We start from the raw sequence: 24,769 nt of genomic DNA on the forward strand, positions 1-24,769 counted from the left end.
ACTTGTGGGGATGAGCACTGGGTGCTATATGGAAACCAACTTGACAATAAACTATTCGTAAAAAAAAAAAAAAAGAAACATCTAACTTGCTTCTTGTCCATGAATAGACCACTGCTTTGTGGAACACACACACACACACACACACACACACACACACAAAAGATCTCAGATGTCTATTTCCCAAACTCCTCATTTTCTAGATGAGAAAGCTACGTCCAGATAAGGCGAGAGGCTTTCCCAGGGTTACATAGAGAGGCTAAGTGGTAAAGTTGAAATTGAAGTCCAGACCTCATTTCAAATCCAAGATTGATTCTACTGCACATCATACTGCCCAAACTCATGGGTGTTGCTCTGAGCTAAAGTACTGACCAGTGTCTGGGAAATTGCCAAAAGGAAAATGGAAAAATGCGTCTCAAACTCTCTCAAAGCTATAGTGCCCCAGGGTCTTCATTCTCATCTGGGATGCTATAAATGGCTGCAGCCACTGAGATGATCCAGGGCTTTGGGAGAGGGAAGCTTCTGAGTTGGGATGGATACTGAAGAGACCATACTTACGTGACCTCATCCCAAATAGGAGGGAAAAAATAACAAGAATTCATGAATTCCTAGAACTGAAAGGGATTTCTGGAAATCTTGAGTAGCAGCTTTGGACAAATAAATGGAAGTGAGTTGTACCTCACACCATCAGCAGGGAACTGCCTTGGGAAACTCAATAAGCCTAATAACGGTAATGTAGGAACATTATTCATCCATTCTTTATGTACATCCACTCCACAAATATTGAGTCCCTGCTGTCCTCTGTCTTTTTGCTTATAAGACATAATGTCTTATAAGAAAAAATGTATTTAAAGCATTCAGTACAGTTTTAGTACACAATAAGCGCTCAACAAATGCTGTTACTAAAACATTAATCATAGTATCTGTAGTAGCCACTGCTTTTCAGCCACGTTGATTTCCACTTCAGACACTGTCCCAAGATACTCTTTGCCGGCGATCCGCCTCCCATTGTGTTCTGGGATTTGTAGTCCGGAAGTGGGTGACTGATTTTTCCTCACAGCCCCCCCAGCGCGCAGGCGCAGTGGCGCGGAATCCCGGAACAACCCGCAGAGGCTCCCAGGATGAGCGGGTGGCGGTGGCTGCTACTGCTGCGGCGGCGCTGACAGGACACGAGCTCTATGCCTTTCCGGCTGCTTGTCCCGCTCGGCCTCCTGTGCGCGCTGCTGCCCCTGCACCATGGTGCGCCAGGTCCAGATGGCACCGCGCCCGACCCCGCCCACTACAGGTGAAGGGGGTCAGGCTCCTCTGCCTTCCAGAGTTGGGGCAGGGGAAGCGCTGACCCGGTCCTTTTCCTTTCCCTACGTTCTAGAACAACCCCCACCCCCACCCCACACCCCGCCCCGGACCTGCTCAGACCCCTCCACTGGGCTCAGGTGGTGATTTCCATTTTCCGCCCTATTTCATGTCCTTTCTCCTGCCTCATTTCTCATATCCCTCACCAGGGAGCGAGTCAAGGCCATGTTCTACCACGCCTACGACAGCTACCTCGAGAATGCCTTTCCCTACGACGAGCTGCGACCTCTCACCTGTGACGGGCACGACACCTGGGGCAGGTAGTGCGAGTGGAGTAGCAAGGGGGCGGCTTGGGTCTGACAGTCCGGTTCCTAGGCGGGCGGGTCAGTTGTGGTCGGTGGCTTCACCGTCTCCTCGCTAATTCAAGAAAAGCTCCTAGCGAGAGTGAGGCTAGGTTCCCTCCAATCCACCAGGATCCACCCAGCCCCCAAAGTTGGATCCCACTGTGGAAAAAAAACCTGGGTTAGCCTGGTGGACTGGACCTTTGACTCCAACCACGACAGTACCAGGCACCAGCAGTGGGGACTCAGGCAAATCTCTGGAGTCCTAGGCTATCGAGGAAGGGTTCCAAGAAGTCACAAGACCCAACCCCTTCATTTTGTAATTGGTTGAACAGGCCCAGGAGGGGATGTAACTTCAGAACATATGTTAGTGTGACTGAAACACACTTCCCTGTTACCCTCACATTACTGACTGCTTCTTGAGATTTCAGCTCAAAATGTCACCTCAGCATCAGCTCCCTTAACTACCCACCCCCTACAGGTTGCTCTCACAAATCACCCCTTTTATTTGTTTGTTTGTTTGTTTGTTTGTTTGGTAGCACTTCTCACTCTGATACTGTCATTTTCACTTGCTACTAGTGTGTCTTTCTTACTTCCACTAGGGTAAAAACTTACGAGGTGGAATTCTCTGCCTTGTTCCTTGCTGAGTAAAAGATCATTGCGTTTAGCTGAGGCTGACATTGACTAAACACTATGCTAAGCATTTTACTTGTGTCTCCTCATTTAGTTCTCTTAACATCCTTAGGGGTTAAGTGTTGTTTTGTCCATTTTACAAATGAGTATGCTAAGGATTGGAGAAGTTAAGTAAACTCAACAAACTGTGTGCTGGTTTTCTTTTCTTTTTCTTTTTTCTTTTAAGCTGAAAAAAATGTAAGCAAAAGGCAAATTCAAACAGTACAAAATCGTATTCAGTAACGCAAGTCTCTTGCATACTCTGGAACTCCAACCACTGTTAACTTTTTTGTGTATCCTCTAAAAATAGTTTCAGTTTGTACCATCCAATGTGTATGTGTACCTTTGTAAAGGCATACATGTCATAAAATGCACCCATTTGAGGCATCTAATAACCACTATCACAATTAAGATAGAGAACATTTCTGTCATCCTAAAAAGTTCTCTTGTGTTGCTTTATAGTTCATTCCTCCACCACCACTGGCCCAAACAACTGCTAATCTGCTTGTCTGTATATCTCTTTTTGAAAATGCAAAAGAAACATACCTCACTGCCTGTCCTATCCTTTGCCTTTTTCATTTAACTATATAATTTGAATATTTTAACATTAGCCATAGAACTCTTGATGATAATTTTTTTTTACAACTTCATAGTTTTGCTCTGTTGAAATGTACTACAATTTAGATCATCACTTTTCAACTGGTGTATGTTTGTGTTATTTCTAGCTCTTTGCTATTCTAAACAATACAGCCATGCACATTCTCAAACATACAGCTCTGTGCATATTGAGATAAATTCCTAGATGTGGAAAAGCCTGTGCCCTTCGCTACAATCTTCTACTGCTGCCCCATGACAGAGAAGAATGCCAGTGAATATAGGTGATGTGTTTAACCACAGTTGAGCTACATCAGCCCATCCTCCCAGGTGCATTAAATGGGTCAGAGCTTCTTGGTAATTTTCACTAGGGTTTCTCTGTTGTGACTGGAAACTGGGACGGGAAGAGGCATCACTGTGTCTCACTAGTTTTTGGGGTATCTGATCTGGGACAGCCTTGATATCTTGTGTTTGATTTTCTTACTAAGCAGCTGGGATTTCTGTTCTTTTACAGTTTTTCTCTGACGCTAATTGATGCCCTGGACACCTTGCTGGTAAGTGTCTTGGCTGTTTCTTTACCTCATCACGATTGTGCAACCAATATCCTTCCTCTTTTGGCAGCTTGACTGTGGGGGAGAAACAAGTTCTTCACTTAGGCCTTTTATTTTAATCTCAGTATTCTGAAGCTTCAGGTTCTGGTTGCCCAGCTAGATAGAGGAAAATGATGAATTCCAAGCGTATTCAGGATCATTTATTCAGCAGATGTTTACAGACCGCCTGTCATGAACACAGAACTGTGATGGGCCTGTATAACTCTCTGGGGGATACAGAGACTTTGGGACCCTTCTTGTTTTCAGAGGCTTACATTCTAAACATAAATGTGTTCTTTTTTTTTTTTTTAATTTATTTATTTTTGAGAGAGTGAGTGTGCATGCATGCTCAGGGGAGGGGCAGAGAGAGATAGAGAACAGGAGAGAGAAGCCTAAGCAGGCACCGCGCTGGCAGCACAGAACCCAATGCGAGGCTTGATCTCATGAACCCTGAGATCATGACCTGAGCTGAGATCAAGAGCCAGGTACTTAACTGACTGAGCCACCCAGGTGCCCCTTCAGAGGCTTACATTCTAATTGGACATGTTCAGTGATAAAAATAGCAGCAGTAACTAGTTAGTGTGTTATATGTAGGGCTTGTGTTAAGTACTTTATGTATATTATCTTGTTTAACCCTTCCAACAACCCGGTAAGGTACATCCTAATTACTCCTTCTTCCAGTAGGGAAATCTGTTGCTTAGAAAGGTAAAATGGCAGGGGCGCCTGGGTGGCTCAGTAGGTTAAGTGTCCAACTTTTGGTTTCAGCTCAGGTCATGATCTTGGTTTCGTGGGGTTCAGCCCCACGTTGGACTCAGCACTGATATTGCGGAGCCTGCTTGGGATTCTCTGTCTCCCTCTCTCTCTCTCTGCCCCTTCCCCACTTGCACTGTCTCTGCCTCTCTCAAAATAAATTTTGAAAAAAGGTAAAATGGCTTGGCCAGGGTCCACAGCTATGAAATGACAGAGCTTGGACTTAAGTATAATTCTATAGGACTCCAAGTCTTAATCATCCTCCTTAAAAAGAGAGGATTTAGCAACTTTCTCCATATTTCAGTATTTCTGGTTCTGTCACCCCTTCTCATTTTTATATATTAATAGTATTTACATGATTGTGATCACCTTGGAGATATAATTTTTCTTTTTTTAAAGTTTATTTATTTTGAGAGAGAAAGAGAGTGCAAGTAGGGGAGGGGCAGAGAGAGAAGAAGGGAGAGTGAATGATGCTTAAGTTGGGATATGAAGGAAAAGCAAGTGTCACCTAGGGACGTGGGGGAGGACAGAGTGTTCCAGGCAGAGGGAACAGCCTGTACAGCCTGTGCAGGGGCCTTATGGCAGGAGAGAGTGTGGCGAAGGCAGTGAATTGAAGCATGGCCATTATGTCTGGGAGTTGGAGAAGGAAATTCAGGAAGCAAAGTGGAGCGGGGGTCTAGTTGGGGACCAGATGATGGAAGCCCTTGTTCACTGTGTTAAGGATTTAGATTTCTAATTTAAGAGCAATGGAAAACCACTGAAATATTTGAAGTAAGGGGCAGGAAATGCTGATTTCTGTTTTGAGAAGATTACTAACTGCAAAGTGGAAAAAGATTCATGTAATCATTCAGTAAACATTGAGTAATTGCTTCATGGGCTGTGCTTGGCACCCTGGGGGAATGCAGGAAAGAATGAGGCTCCTTCCCAGGCAAAGATTCTCTTGTATGTGGAAAGAAATAGGTGACCTAAGAGTTGTGTGGATAAAGTTACTGGAGTCTTTTAACGGACGAAGAGGTTCCTTTTAGCTGGAGGGATCAAAGGCTTCCTAGAGACATGACATTTAGACAATCCAAGATAAATTGGATTCGATGTGGGCAGACATAGGATGGAGGGATCTCTGGCAAAGGGAATACCGTGTCTGAAGGCGAGAAAGTGGAAAATAGTGGGTATAATTTTCCTGAAGTAGATGAGGATAGGTTAGGTGAACAGTGAGGGACATGGTCAGAAAGCTTAGTTTGAGTCCAAATCATGGAGAGCTTGAATGCTGAGACAGTCAGGATTGCTTTAGTTCCCCATTCAAACTGATATAGACAAAGAAGGGAGTTTACTGGGTCAGATAACTAAAAAGTCCAAGTAAAGGCTGGCCTCAGACTCAGCTGGATCGAGGCATACGGAACAATGTCTTCAGGAATCTTTCCATCTCGCATTGCTGACTTCTTTGCTGGCTGTGTTCTCAGACTCTCCTTATGCTGGCAGAGTAGCCAGCAGGAATTCCAGATTTTCTTCCCACTCAGTCAGGAACTTGGGGGGGAGGGGGTCAAAAATCAGCCCTTTTGCATTAATTTCAGGAGCTTAGTCTCATTGATCTGGCTTGGGTCACACACTCCTGAACCAGTCACTGGCTTAGGGATACAGTCCGGTGGTCCAGATCAGGTGCCCATTCTTGCCGCTGAGGGGTTGGGGTCAGCCTCTCCCAAACTGCAGGAGTGACTGTGGAAGAAGAGTGATCTCTCAAATTGGGGCACTACTATCAGAATAAAAGGTATCAGAATTGCACTTGGCTGACGGTTTAAATGAAAAGGGTTTAATTTTTCAAGTAAAAGACAGTCTGGAGGTTATTTCTAGCATTGGGTTGGCTGCTCAACTGCCCCATCAGAGACCCAGGCTCTTTGTATCTCTCCATTCTACCATCATTAGAGTATTAACTTTCATTCTGATGCTTAGTACCTCATGGTCTAAAATGGCTGCCACAGATCTAGAAGTAAAGTCTGCTTTCAAGGCAGAAAGAAGAAGAGTAAACACCATGCCAGTGGTATCTGTCCCTTTTTATTAGGAAAACAGTGTTTCCCCAGAAGTGCCCCCAGTAGACTTCTCAAGGGTTAGCATTGGCTGGGTAACACAATCACCTCTAGCTGCAAAGGGGACTGAGAAAGTAACTATCTGGATTTTCAGCCTTTACAGTGGGAGCCTACCAGGGTAAAGGAAATTGGGAATTGTGTTGGGCCAACCAACCTGCAGTGTTTTCCACAAGGATGAATGTGACCAGAGAAATTTAAAAACAGCAGATATTTGCTGCAAATGTCAACTAGGATTTTCTTGTGCAGTCTACAGTATATATTGTTTCCATTAAATGGGTATATAATAGGACTCTTGCATTGGTAACTAAGAGTTGACCTAACCAGTCTCTTGGTATTGGGTCTTCATGATTTCTAGATCTCACTGTTTCCTTTTCCTGTCACCAGTACTAGAAAAGAAACTATAGATCTTGATTGAATAAGTGAGGGCCACGCCAGCATAGGATCCCAGACTCTTGATATAACATCTTCAGTGCCTTCAAGCCTGAGAGAGCCTCACTGCCAAGACCTTCTTCCTTTCCAGATTTTGGGGAATGTCTCAGAATTCCAAAGAGTGGTTGAAGTGCTCCAGGACAACGTAGACTTTGATATTGATGTGAATGCCTCTGTGTTTGAAACCAACATCCGAGGTGAGGGCTGCCTGCTGGGGTTTTGGAAGAAAAGAGTGTGGAGTTTTTGCCTCTGTGTAAACCAAGAGGTGGTAAATAGAATCTTAAAGGTCAACCCTGCCAGGGCACTTGGCCAAAACCAGTGACTGAACAGAGATCTTCTTTCCTCCTAGAGGGTGGAGTGTGGAGGTCTCAGGATCCCCCATCAGCTTCAGACATGAGCAGAGGACAGAGAAAAGACTGGACAGAGATGTGCCAGAATTATTCACATATTTAACATGTGTTTGGTGCTAGGCATACAGCCATGAACAAGAAAGATGTAATCCTCACCGTCTTGGCTGAGGAGCGCTACCCAATATAACTTTTTGTGATGATGGAAGTATTTTATATCTGTGTGGTCCCGTGTTGTAGCCAGTAGCTGCACCTGGCTAGTGAACATTTGAAAAGTGTCTGCTGCAACTGAGGAACTGAATATTTCATTTAGTTTAATTTTAACGAATTTAAATTCAAATAGTGGCATGTGGTTCATGGTTCATGATTACTGTATCACATAGTGCAGGTCTAGGGCATTAGTTTCCAAAGCTTGCTGCCCATCGGAACTATTTGGGACCTTTTGAAAGGTTTAACTGTCTAGGTTTCACTCTAAACCTAATGAATTTGGATTTCTGGGTTGGGTCCTAGAATCAATATTCTTAGCAGGTTTCCAGTGATTCTTATAAAGCTAGTACAACCCTTATTTACCGTTAACTCCTAGACTACCAGTGGCTTAAAAAATTGTCACTTCTGGAGGCTGAGTTATTCCTCCCCCCCATTTTGCTCATCTTTATTTTATATGTATTTTGCAACAAAACTTGTATTACAGACATGTGATAACAGTTTTTTTAAGAAATTAAGGAGCAAAGGGACAGCCTGATACAAAATCCTGGTTTAGGGATCAGATGGGAGTTTGAGGCCATGCTCACTGCTGGCCTCAATTTTTCTTCTGAGCCCAGTTTATCTTCTGTAAGCTAAGATTGCCTTATACCTTTATATACCTTATACCTTTGTTACTGATATGAATATGCCAGCATATATACATATATACATATATGCTGGTATATTCCTATATACTCATATGTATGCATTTTATATATATATACACACACACACACACACGCACACACACAGTTATACCAGCTTTATTTTGATTGGCATTTGACTGATCAGATATATCTTTTATAAATTATATGCTATGTTTTGTTTATCCATTCTGATGATCTTTTAACTCAGGCATTTAATCCATTTACATTTACTATAATAACTTAGGTATTTGCATTCATTGCTGTGGTTTTATTTTGTGCCATTTGTCCCAACTTCTTTATGTTCTTTTCATCCTCTTTTGTGTGTGTATGTACCTTCTTTAGATTGATTTTTTTTTCTCCTTACTCCATTTTCCTCTTATTAATGACAAAGCTCAGTATCTGGCTTTTTAAATAGTTTTCCTGGAAAATTTAACGAACATTACAAATTTAACAAACATTGCAAAGAATTAATAAAAGTATTCTCCTGAATAATACAAAACCTGGCTCTGAGAATATCCTGGCCCACAGGATATTCTATAGTTATATATTTTAGTTTTTTGTTTTAAGCCCTCCATACCTTATTGCTGTTCTATACATTTGAGGTTTTAGATTTACTTCTATATTTATTTGCTTCTTTGACCGTCTTTCCTTACCTGTGTCTCAGACTTTATATCTGTGCTCCCTTTCCTTCTATCTGAACAACTTCCTTTAGAATGTCCTCTAGTGCAGGTGTGTTCTTGGGAAGATTTTCTCAGCTTTTGTTTGTATAAAATGTCTTTTTTTAAAAAATTTTTTAATGTTTTATTTATTTCTAGGAGAGAGAGAGAGAGAGAGACAGCGTGAGCAGGGGAGGGTCAGAGAGAGAGGGAGACACAGAATCCGAAACAGGCTCCAGGCTCTGAGCTGGCAGTCAGCACAGAGACCGACGCGGGGCTCGAACCCACGAACCGCGAGATCATGACCTAAGCGAAAGTCGGATGCTTAACCGACTAAGCCACCCAGGCGCCCCTAAAATGTCTTTTTTTAAAAGTTTATTTATTTATTTTGAGATAGAGAGAGGGTGGGGGAGAGAGGTATAGAGAGGGAGGGAGAGAGAATCCCAAGCAGGCTCTGCACTGATGTGGGGCTCAATTTCACAAACCGTGAGATCATGACATGAGCCGAAATCGAGAGGTGGATGCTTAACCAACTGAGCCACTTAGGAGCCCCTATATAAAATGTCTTTATCTCACTGCCTTTGTTTGGTCTTTGAGGGATAACATTGCAGGACATACGGTTCTAAGTTGATGGTATTTTCCCTTAGCACACTGAAGAAATCTTTCCATTGTCTTCTCATTTCATTGTCATTATTAGGAAGTAATCTGTCAATCTAATTGTTATTTTGCAGATGATTGGTTTTATTTATGCTGCCTGCCCTCTCCTTTTAAAAACTTTTTTATAATGGAAGTTTTAAAAAATATATGAAAGTAGAGAAATATACCCTGAACATACCCATCACCTAGCTTTAAAACAATCACTGACTCTGCTTTTGAAATCTCTTTTTTCTTTGGTGTTCTGCAGTTTTACTATGATGTGCATAAATGTGTATTTCTTTTTATTATCTTGCTTGGGATTCCTGGATCTGAGAATTGGTGTCATTCATTAGTTTTCAAAAGTTTATAACTATTTTCTCTTTGAGTATTGCCTCTCCCCCGTTTCCCCCCTCTTCTCTTTTTAGACCTCCAGCCAGATATTTGTTACACCTTCTTACTATATCCTCCAAATCTCTTTGGTATGTTTTAAAAATAATTTTGTCTGTCTATGTTGCATTCTGGGTAATTTGTAAAATCTGTCTTCAAGTCCACTAATTCTCTCTTCAGATATGTCTTGTTTGCTAATAAACCTATCTAGGTAGGAATGCCTGGCTGGCTCAGTTAGAGGTGTGTGTGACTCTTTTTTTTTTTTTTTTAATATTTTATTTATTTTTGAGGGAGAGATAGAGACAGCATGAGCAGGGGAGGGTCAGAGAGAGAGAGGGAGACAGAATCCGAAGCAGACTCCAGGCCCTGAGCTAGCTGTCAGCACAGAGCCCGATGCGGGGCTCGAACCCATGAACCGTGAGATCGTGACCTGAGCTGAAGTCGGATGCCCAATGTGCTGAGCCACCCAGGCGCCCCTGTGTGTGACTCTTGATCTCGGGGTCATGAGTTTGAGTCCCACGTTGGGTGTAGAGATTACTTAAAACAATAAATAAGATCGGGGCACCTGAGTGGCTTAGTCAGTTAAGTGTCTAACTTTGGCTCAGGTCATGGTCTCACTGTCTGTAAATTCGAGCCCCGCGTCAGGGTTTGCTGACAGCTCAGAGCCTGGAGCCTGCTTCGGATTCTGTGTCTCCCTCTGTCTCTGCTTCTCTCCTGCTCGTACTCCATCTCTCTCTCTCTCTCTCTCAAAAATAAAAACATTAAAAATTTTTTTAAAAATAATGAGTAAACTTAAAAAGAAAAACCTGTCAGTGTAATTTTAAATTTCAGTTATTGTATTTTTCATTTTTAGAAATGCTGTTTGCTTCTTTCAAAAATAGGTTTGGCCATTAAAAGATTTTTTTTTAAATGTTTATTTATGAGAGAGAGAGAGAGAGAGAGAGAAAGACCGAGCATGAGCAGGGGAGAGGCAGAGTGAGATAGGGAGACTCAGAATCCAAAGCTGGTTCCAGGCTCCCAACTATCAGCACAGAGCCTGACACGGGACTCAAACTCGCAAATCATGAGATCATGACCTGAGCCGAATTCGGATGCTTAATTGACTGAGCCAATCAGGCACCTGTAGGCTTGGTCATTTTTATAATTTCTTGCTACTTATTCGTCTCTTCCAACCTTTTCTTTTTTTTTTTCATTGTTTCCATTTTTTATTGTAAATCCTATTCTGGCTTCTTCAAATCTTCAGTAGAATCTGTCATGCCTACAGATGCTGTGTTGAAAGCCAGAAAACTTTGTTGTTGTATTTTTATTTTTGTTCTTTTGAAGTTTACTTGTTTTATAGAATTACAGAAAGTCCATGGCTGAACTCACACACACCAGAGAAAAACATAATCAATCAGAAAAAAATTAATAGAATTAATTCAGCAGGAGCTAAAAATGACTATGAAAATGTAAGCCACTTCCACATTCCATCCCCATCTCCCAATGCCTAGTTTTTAACAAAAATCTTAAGAATTTTTCTGAATTATCCACAAATAGTGGATTGGGGTTCAAGTCCATTAGCTAGGTCTTTTTTTTTTTAATTTATTATTAATTATTTATTTTTATTTATTTATTTTTTTACAAATAGTTTATTGTCAAATTGGTTTCCATATAACACCCAGTGCTCATCCCCACAAGTGCCCTCCTCCATGCCCATCTCCCCCTCCCCCCCACATCCATCAGTCCTNTGAGAGTGCTGCTATGAACATTATTCCAACCTTTTCTTTTATTTCTTTAAACATTGCTACATAATTATTTTGTCTGATAGTTCCAGTATTTGCTGTATTGGTAAGTCTTGTTCTACTGTCATTTTTGCTGGCTCATACTCCTAATGCTTTGTTTCTTCATATGTCTTGTGATTTATTTAGATTTTAATGTACCCTCATTCCCTGGAGTCTATCTCTGGGCTTCTTTTGAGGCCTAGACTGAAGTTGAATCCTTCCAGCTAGAGTTTTTGTTTCCTTCTGCCCTGTGGCTGGAGGCATTGTCTGCAAAAAACCACTTTATGCTAAAGGTTTGAGTTTTCTTGGAATACTCAGTTGGTATGAATTCAGCCTGTAAAACTTAGTACCATCCTGTAGTTACTAATGCTTAGCAGAGATTTGTTTTTGTTTTTTTCCCCTTCCCTTTACTTGGCTTCAAGATTTGAGGCCTGCAGTTTTCCTTAAATGTATGTAGGGTTTATTTTGAATCCATCCTTACACAGAGTATATAATTCTTTCAGATCCCAGCTTTATGGAGATATCTTTTATCAGACTCTCCACTTTGGTAGGTCCTGCCTTTGTCTCTTATTCCCCCTCTGCCAGGAGGAAAGGAAAGCTGAAGCTCAAGGTCACACATTTTCTGCAATGAGAGGGCCATTCAGGGTATCTATTTAGCCATATTTCCAGATACAGAACGTTTATGGCTTTTTATAAGTCCTAAATATTGTGTACTAAATTCAAATAGATTAATACAATGAGGATAATAACTACTCTGCCCCTCACCCCAGGTCTTAGGGGGGTTGGGAGACAGAGTGACCGAGTGGAATGAGCACAGGCTTTGCAGTCAGACAGACCTGGCCCTATCGCTTACTAGATGGATGACCCAGGGCAAGTTGCTTTATCTCTGAACCTCAGTATCTTCATTTGAAGAAGAGACAGTAGTACCTAGTACTTGGTATACAGTAGGGACTTAAAAAAAAAAAAGTGATAGCCATTGTTTTCGTGACCCACCAAAAGAAAGAAGGTTTGTGAACTTAACAGTGCACCAATATGTGGGACTAAGGGACTCTTTTGCTGGGTGGCTCTAGCCCCTTCCCAGCGAGCCGAGCAACGGAGGATGTAGGTTTAATTGACACAAGGGAAAAACTGGTCTTTGGGACTCTGATACTTGTGTTTTGTACCATCTGTAGTGGTAGGAGGACTTCTGTCTGCTCACCTGCTATCAAAGAAGGCTGGCGTGGAAGTAGAGGCCGGATGGCCCTGCTCTGGACCTCTCCTGAGGATGGCTGAGGAGGCAGCCCGAAAACTCCTCCCAGGTAAGACCCACACTGATATGCAGGAGAAATGGAGTCTACTGGGTCCTGCTTCTCTTGCTGGAGACAAGAGTGGCAATGCCAAGTTATTTTCTGCTGTTCCTCATCCAAACAGTTGGTATTTCTACCTCTGGCCACCCACAGTGGAAATCAGGAGAGTCCTGGGCATTTTGAGGGCTTGTCAGGACCCTGGCCCAGGATGGATGAGCCAAGCTCATAACTGTTTGCAGGAGAGGGCTGAGGGCCAGCTTGGTGGGTGGAAGACTCTTGTTCCTGTTTGAGTGAGCCCTTTTGCCCCCTCTCAGGCCCCCACACTGCTAGAATAAAAGGGTTCCAGAGAAGAGCCTTGATCTGCGTATTAGGAGCCCCCGTTCTGGACTAGCCAATGTCTTGACCAAGCCACTCATCTCTCCTTGGCTCAGTTTCCCCATCTCTGAAAAGGGATTCGTAATTCCTGCTTGCCTGCCACATTGGCTTTTTGAGAGACATAAAATGAGGTCAGAAAGGAAAAAGTGCCCGGAGAACCTCAAACGCCACTGAAATGGGAGGGACTCCTTTTGGAGCTAAGCTGTGTCCAGTGCTGTAGGTCAAGCCTCAGTGTGTTTGTCTGGTGGGTCAGCAGCTGGGCTCGATAGCATCAGCTGGACACTGTGTTCTCTTTAGGGTGTGGTGGAGACTCTGGGGCTGTTCACACCCAAACACATCACTCTATGCTTTCACCAGCCTCTGGGCCATCACTGTTCTCCCTTTCTGGAGATGAACAGAGAACAGTGAGTGAGCTGGGTTCAGATCCACTCATGGCTCACGGCTCATGGCCTGAGTGTCTCCTTCCAAACATCATATCCTGTGTGATTCATCCATAGCGCACACTGCTTAGTTGCTCCTTTTTTTTTGGGGGGGTGGGGTGGTATTGTATTGAGAAATATACATATTGGAAAGTACATACCGGAGCAAGCCCCAGGGTATCTGCCATTCTGGTCAAGAAATAGGATTTTGTGTATGGAAACCAATTTGACAATAAACTATATAAAAAAATAAAGTAAAAAAAAAAAAAAAGAAATAGGATTTTGTCATTTCCCCTCTTTTTAACACTGCCTGACTTTTCTGAAATATTCCTTTGAGCCCTTCCTGGTTTTGACTTGCATTCTCCTTCCTTGCCACTGGTGCTGCCATTTAGCAAATTTATCGCTTACAACCCAGTAGCCAGACCTTACAGTTCTTGGAAGTTTTGATAACTTTGTTCACAGTTTGGTGACGCACAGGCTGCTCTGGGGTTATTTGACCTTTTGGCCTAGAGAGGAAACCTCTGCCTCTGCCTGTTTGTCTAGTTCCTTGCCTTGAATTGGAAGGCACCAGGGTGGGATGGGCATAGCATAAAGGAGTGGGCGCGTGGCAGGCATTCCCATCCCAGCTTTGTTTGGCTCTCTCTGTATGACCTTTGAGTCACTTCCTTACAGGCATGACTTTTCCTACCTGTAAATTGAGGATTGGATCACATCTGAAGTTTAGTGGTTTATATCCTTTGAAAAAAATAATAATAGTTTACCCCCTAAATTGTTTGTTTATTTATCTTTTAATGTTGGTTTTTGAGAGAGAAAGAGAGAGAGAGAGAGAGAGAGAGAAACAGAGCATGAGCAGAGGTGTGGCAAAGAGAGAGGGAGACACAGAATCGGAAGTAGGCTCCAGGCTCCGAGCTGTCAGCACAGAGCCCAACGCGGGCTCGAATTCATGAACCATGAGATCATGACATGAGCCGAAGTCAGACGCTCAAACAACTGAGCCACCCAAGCGCCCCTGCCCGTAAACTATTTAGAGCAGGGATCCCAAACTGGCTCCTCTGGGGCTGTTTTAGGGCCTGCAGATAGCTTTAATTTGGTCATAATTACACTTGGAAAAGTATATGAGGAGAATTGGATGAAAGTGGTCAACGATACAACTTCCAGTAAAAAGTAAGTACCGGGGCTGTAACATGCAACATGATGACTGTACCTAACACTGCTATGTGATATATTTGAAAGTTACGAGGAGAGTAAATCCTAAAATTTCTCATCGCAAGGAAGAAACCAAATTTTTTCTTTTTGTTACAGATGTTAACTCACTGTGTTCATCGTCTCACAGTATAGGTTAAGTCAGGTCTTTATGCCATACCCCTTAAACTCATACTGTGCTGTATGTCAATTATATCTCAATAAAACTCAAAGAAAAAATAGAAAGTATATGAATAGATTGTAATGGGACATGCTCTTCAGTGTGCCACAAGCCCCACGACTTCCTGTGGCTTACACCCCACCTGCTTCACACTGAGTTACCTGACTGGCCTCTGAGAGCATCGTGTAAATTAAATAAAAGTAGAGCTGCTCTAGCTAACGTGAGCATGCGTGGGTGTGGCAGCCTGGAGGATGGCCCACTGCTTTCCTCCTCCTCATAGGCTAGAGCCCGAGGGTCACGTCAAGCAGTGCTTGACAGCGCCACTAAGGACCCTCCAGTCATGACCTGTATCCTTCTCTGGCTCAGTCACCCAGGAGATAAAGAGGGAAGTGCTGGCTCAGGCCTCAGGCTTGGGTCTGTGTCAAACTATGCCTGTGTCCCCGCTCCTATCTGGGATCATAATTTTGCAATTGTTCAGCATTTCAGACCCCCACTGGCATGCCGTATGGAACGGTGAACCTGCTTCATGGCGTGAACCTGGGAGAAACCCCTGTCACCTGTACGGCAGGGATCGGGACCTTCATTGTAGAATTTGCCACCTTGAGCAGCCTCACTGGTGACCCCGTGTTCGAAGACGTGGCCAGAGTGGCTCTCATGCGCCTCTGGGAGAGCCGGTCGGATATTGGGCTGGTAGGTCAGCTGCCACCCTTTCCGTCTGAGTCAAGTCGGCCACCTTAGTCCCTGCTTGTAAGATTTGGGGCTCTAGCAACAAGTTGCAGCCCAGCCAAGGGACACTTAGGGTGACCTCAGCAGTGGTCTAGGACTTAGCATCAGGACACTGAAAGTTAACCAAGCCTCCAATACAAGTTTTGGCACAGGGGAAGAGAGCATGAGAGAGAGCACATCCTGTGGCAGGGAAAGGGAACTGTGTTATAGAGGTTCGATTCCATGAGCTTCTCTTCCTTCTAGGAAGCAGGTCATAGGCTTCATGCCCTGACTCATGTGACGACCTTAGATCGCCAGCCCATCTGACCCTCATTTTCATGGTCTATTTGTATTTGTAAAACTGTGTTTCTTAGAACAGCAGTGCTGAGAGATGTTGAATGGCTGGCCATTATATGAAAAAGTAACTTCTGGTCAATTAAGTCTGGGAAATACTAAATATACAGTTGACCCTTGAGAAACATGTTTGTGAACTGCATGGGTCCGCTTATACATATATTTTTTACAGTACAGTTCTATAAACATGTTTTCTCTTCTATATGATTTTCTTCAAAACATTTTCTTTCTCTAGCTTACTTTATTATAAGAATACAGTATATAATACATATAACATATAAAATAGGTGTTAATTGACTTTAATGGTATCAGTAAAGTTTCCACTTGACCAGCCTATTAGTAGTTAAATTTTTAGACAGTCAAAAGTTATACACAGATTTTGATTGTGCAGGACTCAGCACCAACCCCTGCATTGTTAAAGGGTCAACTGTAGCATCCTTTTTTTGGAGAGTCATAGTGAACATGAGCAGGTTAAAGGTTATTATGAAATCCTACAGCAAGTAAAATCTATTTAACTGTGCTTAACTCAACGGTTTCTAAGCTTATTTGACCCCAGAGCTTCCCTTTCTTCTCTATTACGTATTAACCCATGGAAATTGAATATGCTTTGGGCCAGATGTTCTCTAAAGTTGGTTTCAGCTCTTAAGTCAGATAATCCAGTGAAACTAACAGTAATGGAGCCAAAAGTGTCCAGGAAATAGCACTAGATTAGTCAGAATTGGGTTTGACCCCGGGCCTTGCTACATCAAAACTATGTGACCCTGGACAAGTCACTCAACCTCCCTGATCGTCAGTTTACTTGAGCAGTAATGTTGATGTATTAATACTTCCTCTGGTGAGTCATTATGACTTAGAAAGACTGAGTTGTCTGAAAGTATTCAGGTAGAGACACATTTTATGCAAGTCTGGTTCTAAGCTTGAAAGTGAAACTTATATGAGGAATTCTTGAAAATCCCTTAAGAAGATGCCACTCTGGAGACCTATGGTAGCTCCCTTAGCAGGTCCAGCACAAGCAGGTTTTTCTTCAGCACTGGAAACATAGTGGACTCCATATCCTCTCAGGCCTTACCATTTCTCTGTGCACCATGGCCTGTCTTCTGACAATGTCCCCTTCCCAATGGGCCTTCTCTGGCTTGGAACCTACTCTGCATGCCTTTAGCTGGAAGTTCCAGGACTTATTGCTACCTGGAGCAGCTCTCAATCAGTGACTGATATTGATAAGAGTTTGTGGTCTCCCAACACCACACCCCAATAGCCTGCATGTCTCCTGAGAGCACTGGGGTGCCTGCCTTGCATCTGACTGGCCAGTCAGGGGTATGGGGAGATCTTTGTTTGGTCTTGAGCCCTCTCTTGGGACTGTGTTTCTCTCTCTCTCTCTCTCTCTCAGGTTGGCAACCATATTGATGTGCTCACTGGAAAGTGGGTGGCCCAGGACTCAGGCATTGGGGCTGGTGTGGATTCCTATTTTGAGTACCTGGTGAAAGGAGCCATCCTACTTCAGGATAAGAAGCTCATGGCCATGTTCCTAGGTAAAAAGGGCGGGGTAAGGAGGCTTCTGCCATGATTTTTCCCATTGGCATGTGCATAAACTTCCAGGTGCTCCTGAGTGCCTCCACAACCAGTTCTGAGTATCTGAGTCTGCATTCAGAGCCACCATAGAGTTCCACTGCCTACTTGATGCCCACCATACCTCCTCAGGCCTTCCTGCAAGAGCCAAGTGAACTATGTGCATTCTCTGTGTGTGACCCTGGATTTCTCATTTCCTGGCCATGGCAAATGTGTTTCCTTTGCCAAAAATACCTTTTTCGTGTCTTCATGTGTCCAGATTTTATTCACCCTTCAAGGCCCAGCTGAAATGTCACCTTGCCCAGGAAGTAGCTTGATCCTCCCTTAGAATTTAGGGCCTTCAGCACCTTTTGTGCACTCAGCTGTCATCCACAGTTACAGCTCTTCCTACTGAGCGCAGTGTCCATGCCTTATTCATCTTTTTGCTTCCCACAACGAGGTAGGTGGTTGATTCATGGCCTGTCAAATAAAAGCATTTTACTCTTCAAACCCTTGTACGCTAATAATAATGATATTGAGGAATTGTTGGGCACCTAATAATAATTATTATTACAGCTGCTATTCATCTATTCAGCAGATATTTATTGAATACCATTATGTGAAGTGCTGTGCCAGGCACCTAACATGGACTATTTCATTTAATCCTTACAACACTATTTTAGATTGGCTTATTTATTTGCATGTGTATTTGGTACTTTGTTCAGATAATAACTTACTGTGCATATTTATTATGCACTATCCTAGTGCTGGAGATTCTGCAATAAACAAAACAAAGTCCAGGCCTTTGTGGATTTACAGTCTAGAGGAAGGCGAAAGTTCAAGTTCCCACCAGAATGTAAATGCCCTGAGGACTGGATTTTGTCTTGTTTGCCATCCCATAGGTGCCTGTACCTAGTAGATGTGCAGTGAATATTACTGAGTGAATGAATGATTGAACAGTCCCATGAGGTGTAATATCATTACTCTCCCCACCTTAGAGATGAGACTAAGATTTTAGAAGGAGAATTTTGCCCAGGGTCACAGCTAGCAGGTGGCAAAGCTGGATTAGAGTCTGGACATTTGGCTCCAGGACCCATGCTCCTTCCTCTGTGCCTTGTTACATCCTAGGGTGCTTTGAAGCTATACCATCATATAGTCTTTCAAAAGTGTAAATCTGTGCTTCTGTAAGACTGTAAGTCTGCTCCTTTCATCTCCCTCATCACTGATGTGTCTTCTTGCATCTCCTCTTTAGAATATAACAAAGCCATTCGGAATTATACCCGCTTCGATGACTGGTACCTGTGGGTGCAGATGTACAAGGGGACTGTGTCCATGCCAGTCTTCCAGTCCCTAGAGGCCTACTGGCCTGGTCTTCAGGTAAGAATGATCAGAGAGGTGGCCATTTTTCTCTGGAACTGGCAAGGCAAGCTCATTTTGAGGTATAAGTCAAATAAAGTACTTCAATGGCTAGAGTACTTGTTTTCTAGGGGTGGGTTGGAGATAGAAGAGAGACTTGGAGTGAATTAGACAAACTTCAGATTCTGCCAAGCTGAATTTTCTAAGGGGAGCATTAAGGTATCAGGTACTGAGCTATCAGTTTGCTGTGAAATGTTATACTGCTTAAAATAAAGTGGAGAGTGTCTTTCCAGGCTGGGTGGTAATAGCCATTGGCAACAACTGTTTCTCCACTGGACATTTCTGTCACATCCCTCATTCTCGACAGAGGGCCTGAGAAAGGGTGTGAAAGCAGTTGGGGCTGCTGTGCATGCTATCATTATTGTTTTCCATTATTTGATCTGAGGGGTCACAGAGAGGGAGGCGGGATCTTGGAGTCCATCTAACCAGCTCCCTATGTATGCCACCATATTTTTAGAACCTGGTTTCTTTTTTTATCCTAAGAAAAGGTCATATCATGTAGATGGCGGTAAATTTTTAAAGCACTAAATGGAATACAGTGAAAAGTAAATCTTGAGCCCCCACGCTCCCCATTCCAGCTCCTATTACCAGTTTTCTGTATATCTTTCTAGAAATCCATATACATAAACATATGCATATTTATGTCCACCTTTTTTCTTTACACAGATAGGAATATGTCATGTACCTCTTCACTGAATATGTCTTGGAAATCATTCTTTATTGATGCATCTAGATTACTTTTATTTTTTAACAAAGGCATATACTGTATTAAATTGATATACTGGAATTCATTTAACTTTTAGCCACCCTTCTTATTTTACAGGTTTATTTTTATTTTTTAATGTTTATTTTTATTTTTGAGAGAGGCAGAAACAGTGTATGAGCATGGTAGGGGCAGAGAGAGAGACACACACACACACAAGATGAAGCAGGCTCCAGGCTCTGAGCTGTTAGCATAGAGCCAGACATGGGCCTCGAACTCATAAACCATGAAATCATGACCTGAACTGAAGTTGGACGCCTAACCAACTGAGCCACTCAGGCACCTCTAATCTTATGAATTTGAATAGTCACATACCATTCCTTTTTCTCCTTGAACTCATATTTTCATTCTCTTCCCACAACAGAATTTTATCCTCATTGTTATATTTTTATGCTGGATAAATTTTATTTATACCCTATTATATGTCTCTGTAATAAAATTTCCGTGTACCTAGAGATTTAAAATACTTCTAAATGTCCTGTGTGACCATAGGTTCTGAGTATTAAATTTGTTTTCTTTTTGACTTAGTTATCATTAGTATGTAAATGATTAAAGCCATATTAAGAGCTTACAGTTTTCGATAAATAATTATAAAACATAAAGGCAATTTAATCAGAACTATATTTCTTAATGAGATTTTGGGGGCTTTTTTATTTTTATTATTTTTTTAATTTTTAATTTAGAAAGAGAGCATGAGTGGGGGAGAGGGGCAGAAAGAGGGAGGGAGAGAGAGCGAGAGAGAGAGCGCGAGAGAGCAAGAATCTTAAGCAGGCTCCATGCTCAGCGTGGAGCCTGACATGGGCCTCCATCCCTTGACCCCGGGATGATGACCTGAGCCAAAATCAAGAATCAGTCTCCCAACAGACTGAGCCACCCAGGTGCCCCATGGGGGCTTTTTTATTTTTAAGTAGTTCATGTATTTGTGTTTGAATAATACATATTGCTGAAATGGGACATGGTATGTATCAAAAGTTTCATTCCTGTTTTCATTTTTTTAGATATAAGTGCTGAGGAGCCTTATATACATAAATAAGTAGATGGAAATGGAAGGAGTTTAATTATTGCATTATCATTCAGTTCTTTGTAGTCATTGAGTAAATAGAGTAAACTATATAAAACTACCAGTATTCAGCCATTCAAAAATGGCAATATTATATGGTTCTTTCTTTATGTGATAAAAATAATCATATAATCTGCCATCAAAAAATCATTTTTAATGATCTCTCTGCTGACAGTTTGACCAGTTCCTCTTTCAATTTTTTTGAAGGCAGAGAATTGGAAACCATCTGGTATGCAAAAGAGTTTGTTACACAGTGTTTAGAGGCCTTCCTTTTTTTCAACACCTACACTGATATTTTATTTTATTTTATTTATTTTTAATATAATTTATTGTTAAATTGGCTTACATACTACACCCAGTGCTCATCCCAGCGAGTGCCCTCCTCAATGCCCATCACCCATTTTCCCCTCTCCCCCACCCCCCATCCACCCTCAGTTTGTTCTCTTGTGGTTTTCCTCCCTCCCTCTCTGTAATTATTTTTTCCCCTCCTTTCCCCCATGGTTTTCTGTTAAGTTTCTCAGGATCCACATATGTGTGAAAATAGAGGATATCTGTTCTTCTCTGACTGACTTGTTTCACTCAGCATAATACCTTTCAGTTCCATCCACATTGCTGCATATAACATTTCATTCTTTCTCATTGCCAAGTAGTATTCTATTGTATATATAAACCACATCTTATTTATCCATTCATCAGTTGATGGACATTTAGGCTTTTTCCATAATTTAGCTATTGTTGAAAGTGCTGCTATAAACATTGGGGTACATGTGCCCCTATGTATCAGCACTCCTGTATCCCTTGGGTAAATTCCTAGTAGTGCTATTGCTGGGTCATAGAGTAGTTCTATTTTTAATTGTTTAAGAAACCTCCACACTATTTTCCAGAGCAGCTGCACCAGTTTGCATTCCCACCAACAGTGCAAGAGGGTTCCCATTTCTCCACATCCTCATCAGCATCTGTAGTTTTCTGATTTGTTCATTTTAGCCACTCTGACTGGTGTGAGGTGGTATCTCAGTGTGGTTTTGATTTGTATTTCCCTGATGATAAGTGATGTTGAGCATTTTTTCATGTGTCTGTTGACCATCTGAATGTCTTCTTTGGAAAAGTGTCTATTCATGTCTTCTGCCCATTTCTTCACTAGGTTATTTGTTTTTCGGGTGTGGAATTTGGTAAGTTCTTTATAGATTTTGGATACTAGCCCTTTATCCTATTTGTCATTTGCAAATATCTTTTCCCATTTTATTGTTTGCCTTTTAGTTTTGTTGATCGTTTCCTTTGCAGTGCAGAAGTTTTTTATTTTGATGAGGTACCAATAGTTCATGTTTTATTTTAATCTCCTTGCCTTTTGTGATGTGTCGAGTAAGAAATTCCTGCAGTTGAGGTCAAAGAGGTTGTTTCCTGCTTTCTCCTCTAGAGTGTTGATGATTTCCCGTCTCACATTTAGGTCTTTCATCCATTTTGAGTTTACTTTTGTGTATGGTCTAAGAAAGTGGTCTAGTTTCATTCCTCTACATGTTGCTGTCCATTTCTTCTAGCACCATTTGCTAAAGAGACTGTCTTTTTTCCATTGAATACTCTTTCCTGCTTCATCAAAGATTAGTTGGCCCTACATTTGTGGGTCCAATTCTGGCTGCTCTATTCTATTCCATTGGTCTATGTGTCTCTTTTTGTGCTAATACCATACTGTCTTGATGATTACAGTTTTGTAGTAGAGGCTAAAGTCTGGGATTGTGATGCTTTCTGCTTTGGTTTTCTTCTTCAATATTACTTTGGCTGTTCAGGGTCTTTTGTGGTTCCATACAAATTTTAGGATTGTTTGTTCTAGCTTTGAGAAGAATTCCGTACATCAGGATTTTAAATTTAACCTAGTTTGGTGCTCAGGAAATCTTTATTCCCCAGGATAGCGTCCTACAGGAGGGTTAGAGGATACTGGTAGGTACACGTTGCTTTTGTAAAATGGCAGAAGGATAACTGTGAAGGAAACAGTAATAATAGATAGCCTGCCTTTGTGTTACAGGCATCTTTTCAGGCAGATCCATTTTAGGAAAGCAGAGAATCTGGAAATCTATTGCCTTAAAACTATTTGTTATTACATTCCTCTTGGGAAACCTTCTTTTTTTTATATGTATATATATTTATTTATTTCTAGGAAAGAGACAGAGAGAGACAGCGTGAGCAGGGGAGGGTCAGAGAGAGAGGGAGTCACAGACTGAAACAGGCTCCAGGCTCTGAGCTGGCAGTCAGCACAGAGCCCGACGCGGGGCTCGAACCCACGAACCGCGAGATCATGACCTAAGCGAAAGTCGGACGCTTAACTGACTAAGCCACCCAGTCGCCCCTTGGGAAACCTTCTTGTACAACCCAGCCATATCACAGATCACACCCTTTGACTCTGTGAAATTCCATTTCTGTGGGTGTTCCCCAAGAAAATAATTCAAGAGGAAAAGATGCCTACAGATATCCCTAGCAGCAAAGTTCATGACAAAGAAAACCTAGAAATGACCCAGTACCCTATAATGGAGGAACAAATAGATTGTATCTTAATGGAATGGGTCATTTTACAATTTTAATTTAAAAATTTATATATTGGGGCGCCTGAATGGCTCAGTATATGGCGCCTGAATTGAGCATCTGACTTTGGCTCAGGTCATGATCTCATGGTTGTGGGTTCGAACCCTGCGTCAGGCTCTGTGCTGAATGCTTGCTCAGAGCCTGGAGCCTGTTTCAGATTCTGTGTCTCCTCTCTCTGCCCCTTTCCTGCTCGCGCTCTGTCTTACTCTGTCTCTCAAAAATAAATGAGTGTAAAAAAAATTTTTTTTAATAAAAGATTAAAAAAATAAAAATTTATATATAAACTACGATGTTACAGGAAGAGGTAGTGAACAAGAATTAAGAAAGCATGAAGGAATGAAATGTACTGTTAGACTATAGTAAGAAATTTGGAGTGATAATTAAATTTTTTAAAAATTTGATTCTTTAGATTTAACAATAACAAAAATAAAGCATTATAGCAAGTGTACTCTGATTATAACTGTATAGAATTTTGGTTTTGTGTGTTAAGGGACAAAAGAAGATAAAGATGTAAATGGCTGATACTGGAAGATTAAGAGGATAATTATCTTTTTATTCCTTTGTGCTTTAAAAAAATATTTGTATAATTCTGAATAGAATACAAATTGGAGGTTCACCTGGGTGCTTCAGCCAAGTTAAATGTCCAACTCTTGATTTCTGCTCAGGTCATGATCTCATGGTTGTGAGATTGGGCCCCGTGTCATCTGTGCTATCCGTACAGAGCCTGCTTGGGATTCTCTCTCCCCCTCTCACTGTGCCTCTCTTCTGCTCATGCATACTCTCTCTCTCTCAAAATAAATAAACTTAAAAAAAAAAATACAAATTGAAAAAGTAGATATCAAAACTGTTTGTGTGGTGAGGTCAAAGGTGACATACCTTTTTTAAAATTTTATTTTGAGAGAGAGAGGGTGCAAGTGAGTAAGGAATAGAGAGAGAGGGAGACAGAGAATCCCATGAGGAGCAGGGAGTGAGAGAGAGAAGTGGGGCTCACCCAGTGTGGAGCTCGAGCTCACCCAATGCAGGATTCGAACTCATGAATCATGAGATCATGACCTGAGCCAAAGTCTGATGTTTAACTGACTGAGCCACTCAGGCACCCCAATATACCTTTATTTTTCAAATTTCCTAAAATAAAAATTAATAAAAGAGAGAGTTTGATAAGGAAAGAGTTTCATCTCCATTTGTATGGTACTTTTCCTGCCCTGAGCAGGGGTCATGGGTTCTTTCTCTGTGAGATTATAATCACACTAATAACCAGCATTTATTGAACATCTGTCAATGCCTGGTAATCTGTCTGACACATGGAGGTGATAAATTAAATATTTATGAGCAAATGATTTATGTGCCAAGCACTTTACACAGAATTATCACAATACACTGAGGCAAATGTTTCTTTAAAGACGAAGAAAGGAGGCTTAGATATGTTTAGTTTGTTTATTCATTTATTCACCAGTATTTGAATGCTTGCTGTGTTCCAGGACCTGTCCTCATG

General features: G+C 41.9%; 1 protein-coding gene across 1 annotated transcript in view; it reads left to right on the forward strand.

Moving 5' to 3' along the window:
- Window positions 1-1,089: 1,089 nt before the first annotated feature.
- The window catches only part of EDEM2 (ER degradation enhancing alpha-mannosidase like protein 2), a 31,288-nt gene continuing 7,608 nt past the window's right edge, over window positions 1,090-24,769 (forward strand). The window contains exons 1-8 of the mRNA XM_077769282.1: window positions 1,090-1,282; window positions 1,500-1,610; window positions 3,412-3,451; window positions 6,836-6,941; window positions 12,593-12,718; window positions 15,342-15,553; window positions 17,310-17,451; window positions 18,720-18,844. Coding sequence (XP_077625408.1) covers window positions 1,176-1,282; window positions 1,500-1,610; window positions 3,412-3,451; window positions 6,836-6,941; window positions 12,593-12,718; window positions 15,342-15,553; window positions 17,310-17,451; window positions 18,720-18,844 — 969 coding nt within the window. The 5' untranslated portion in view covers window positions 1,090-1,175. The remainder of the gene's footprint in view (window positions 1,283-1,499; window positions 1,611-3,411; window positions 3,452-6,835; window positions 6,942-12,592; window positions 12,719-15,341; window positions 15,554-17,309; window positions 17,452-18,719; window positions 18,845-24,769) is intronic.

The sequence above is a fragment of the Crocuta crocuta genome, unplaced genomic scaffold, assembly GCF_008692635.1.
Source record: "Crocuta crocuta isolate KB4526 unplaced genomic scaffold, BGI_CrCroc_1.0 scaffold445, whole genome shotgun sequence".
Lineage (NCBI taxonomy): Eukaryota > Metazoa > Chordata > Mammalia > Carnivora > Hyaenidae > Crocuta > Crocuta crocuta.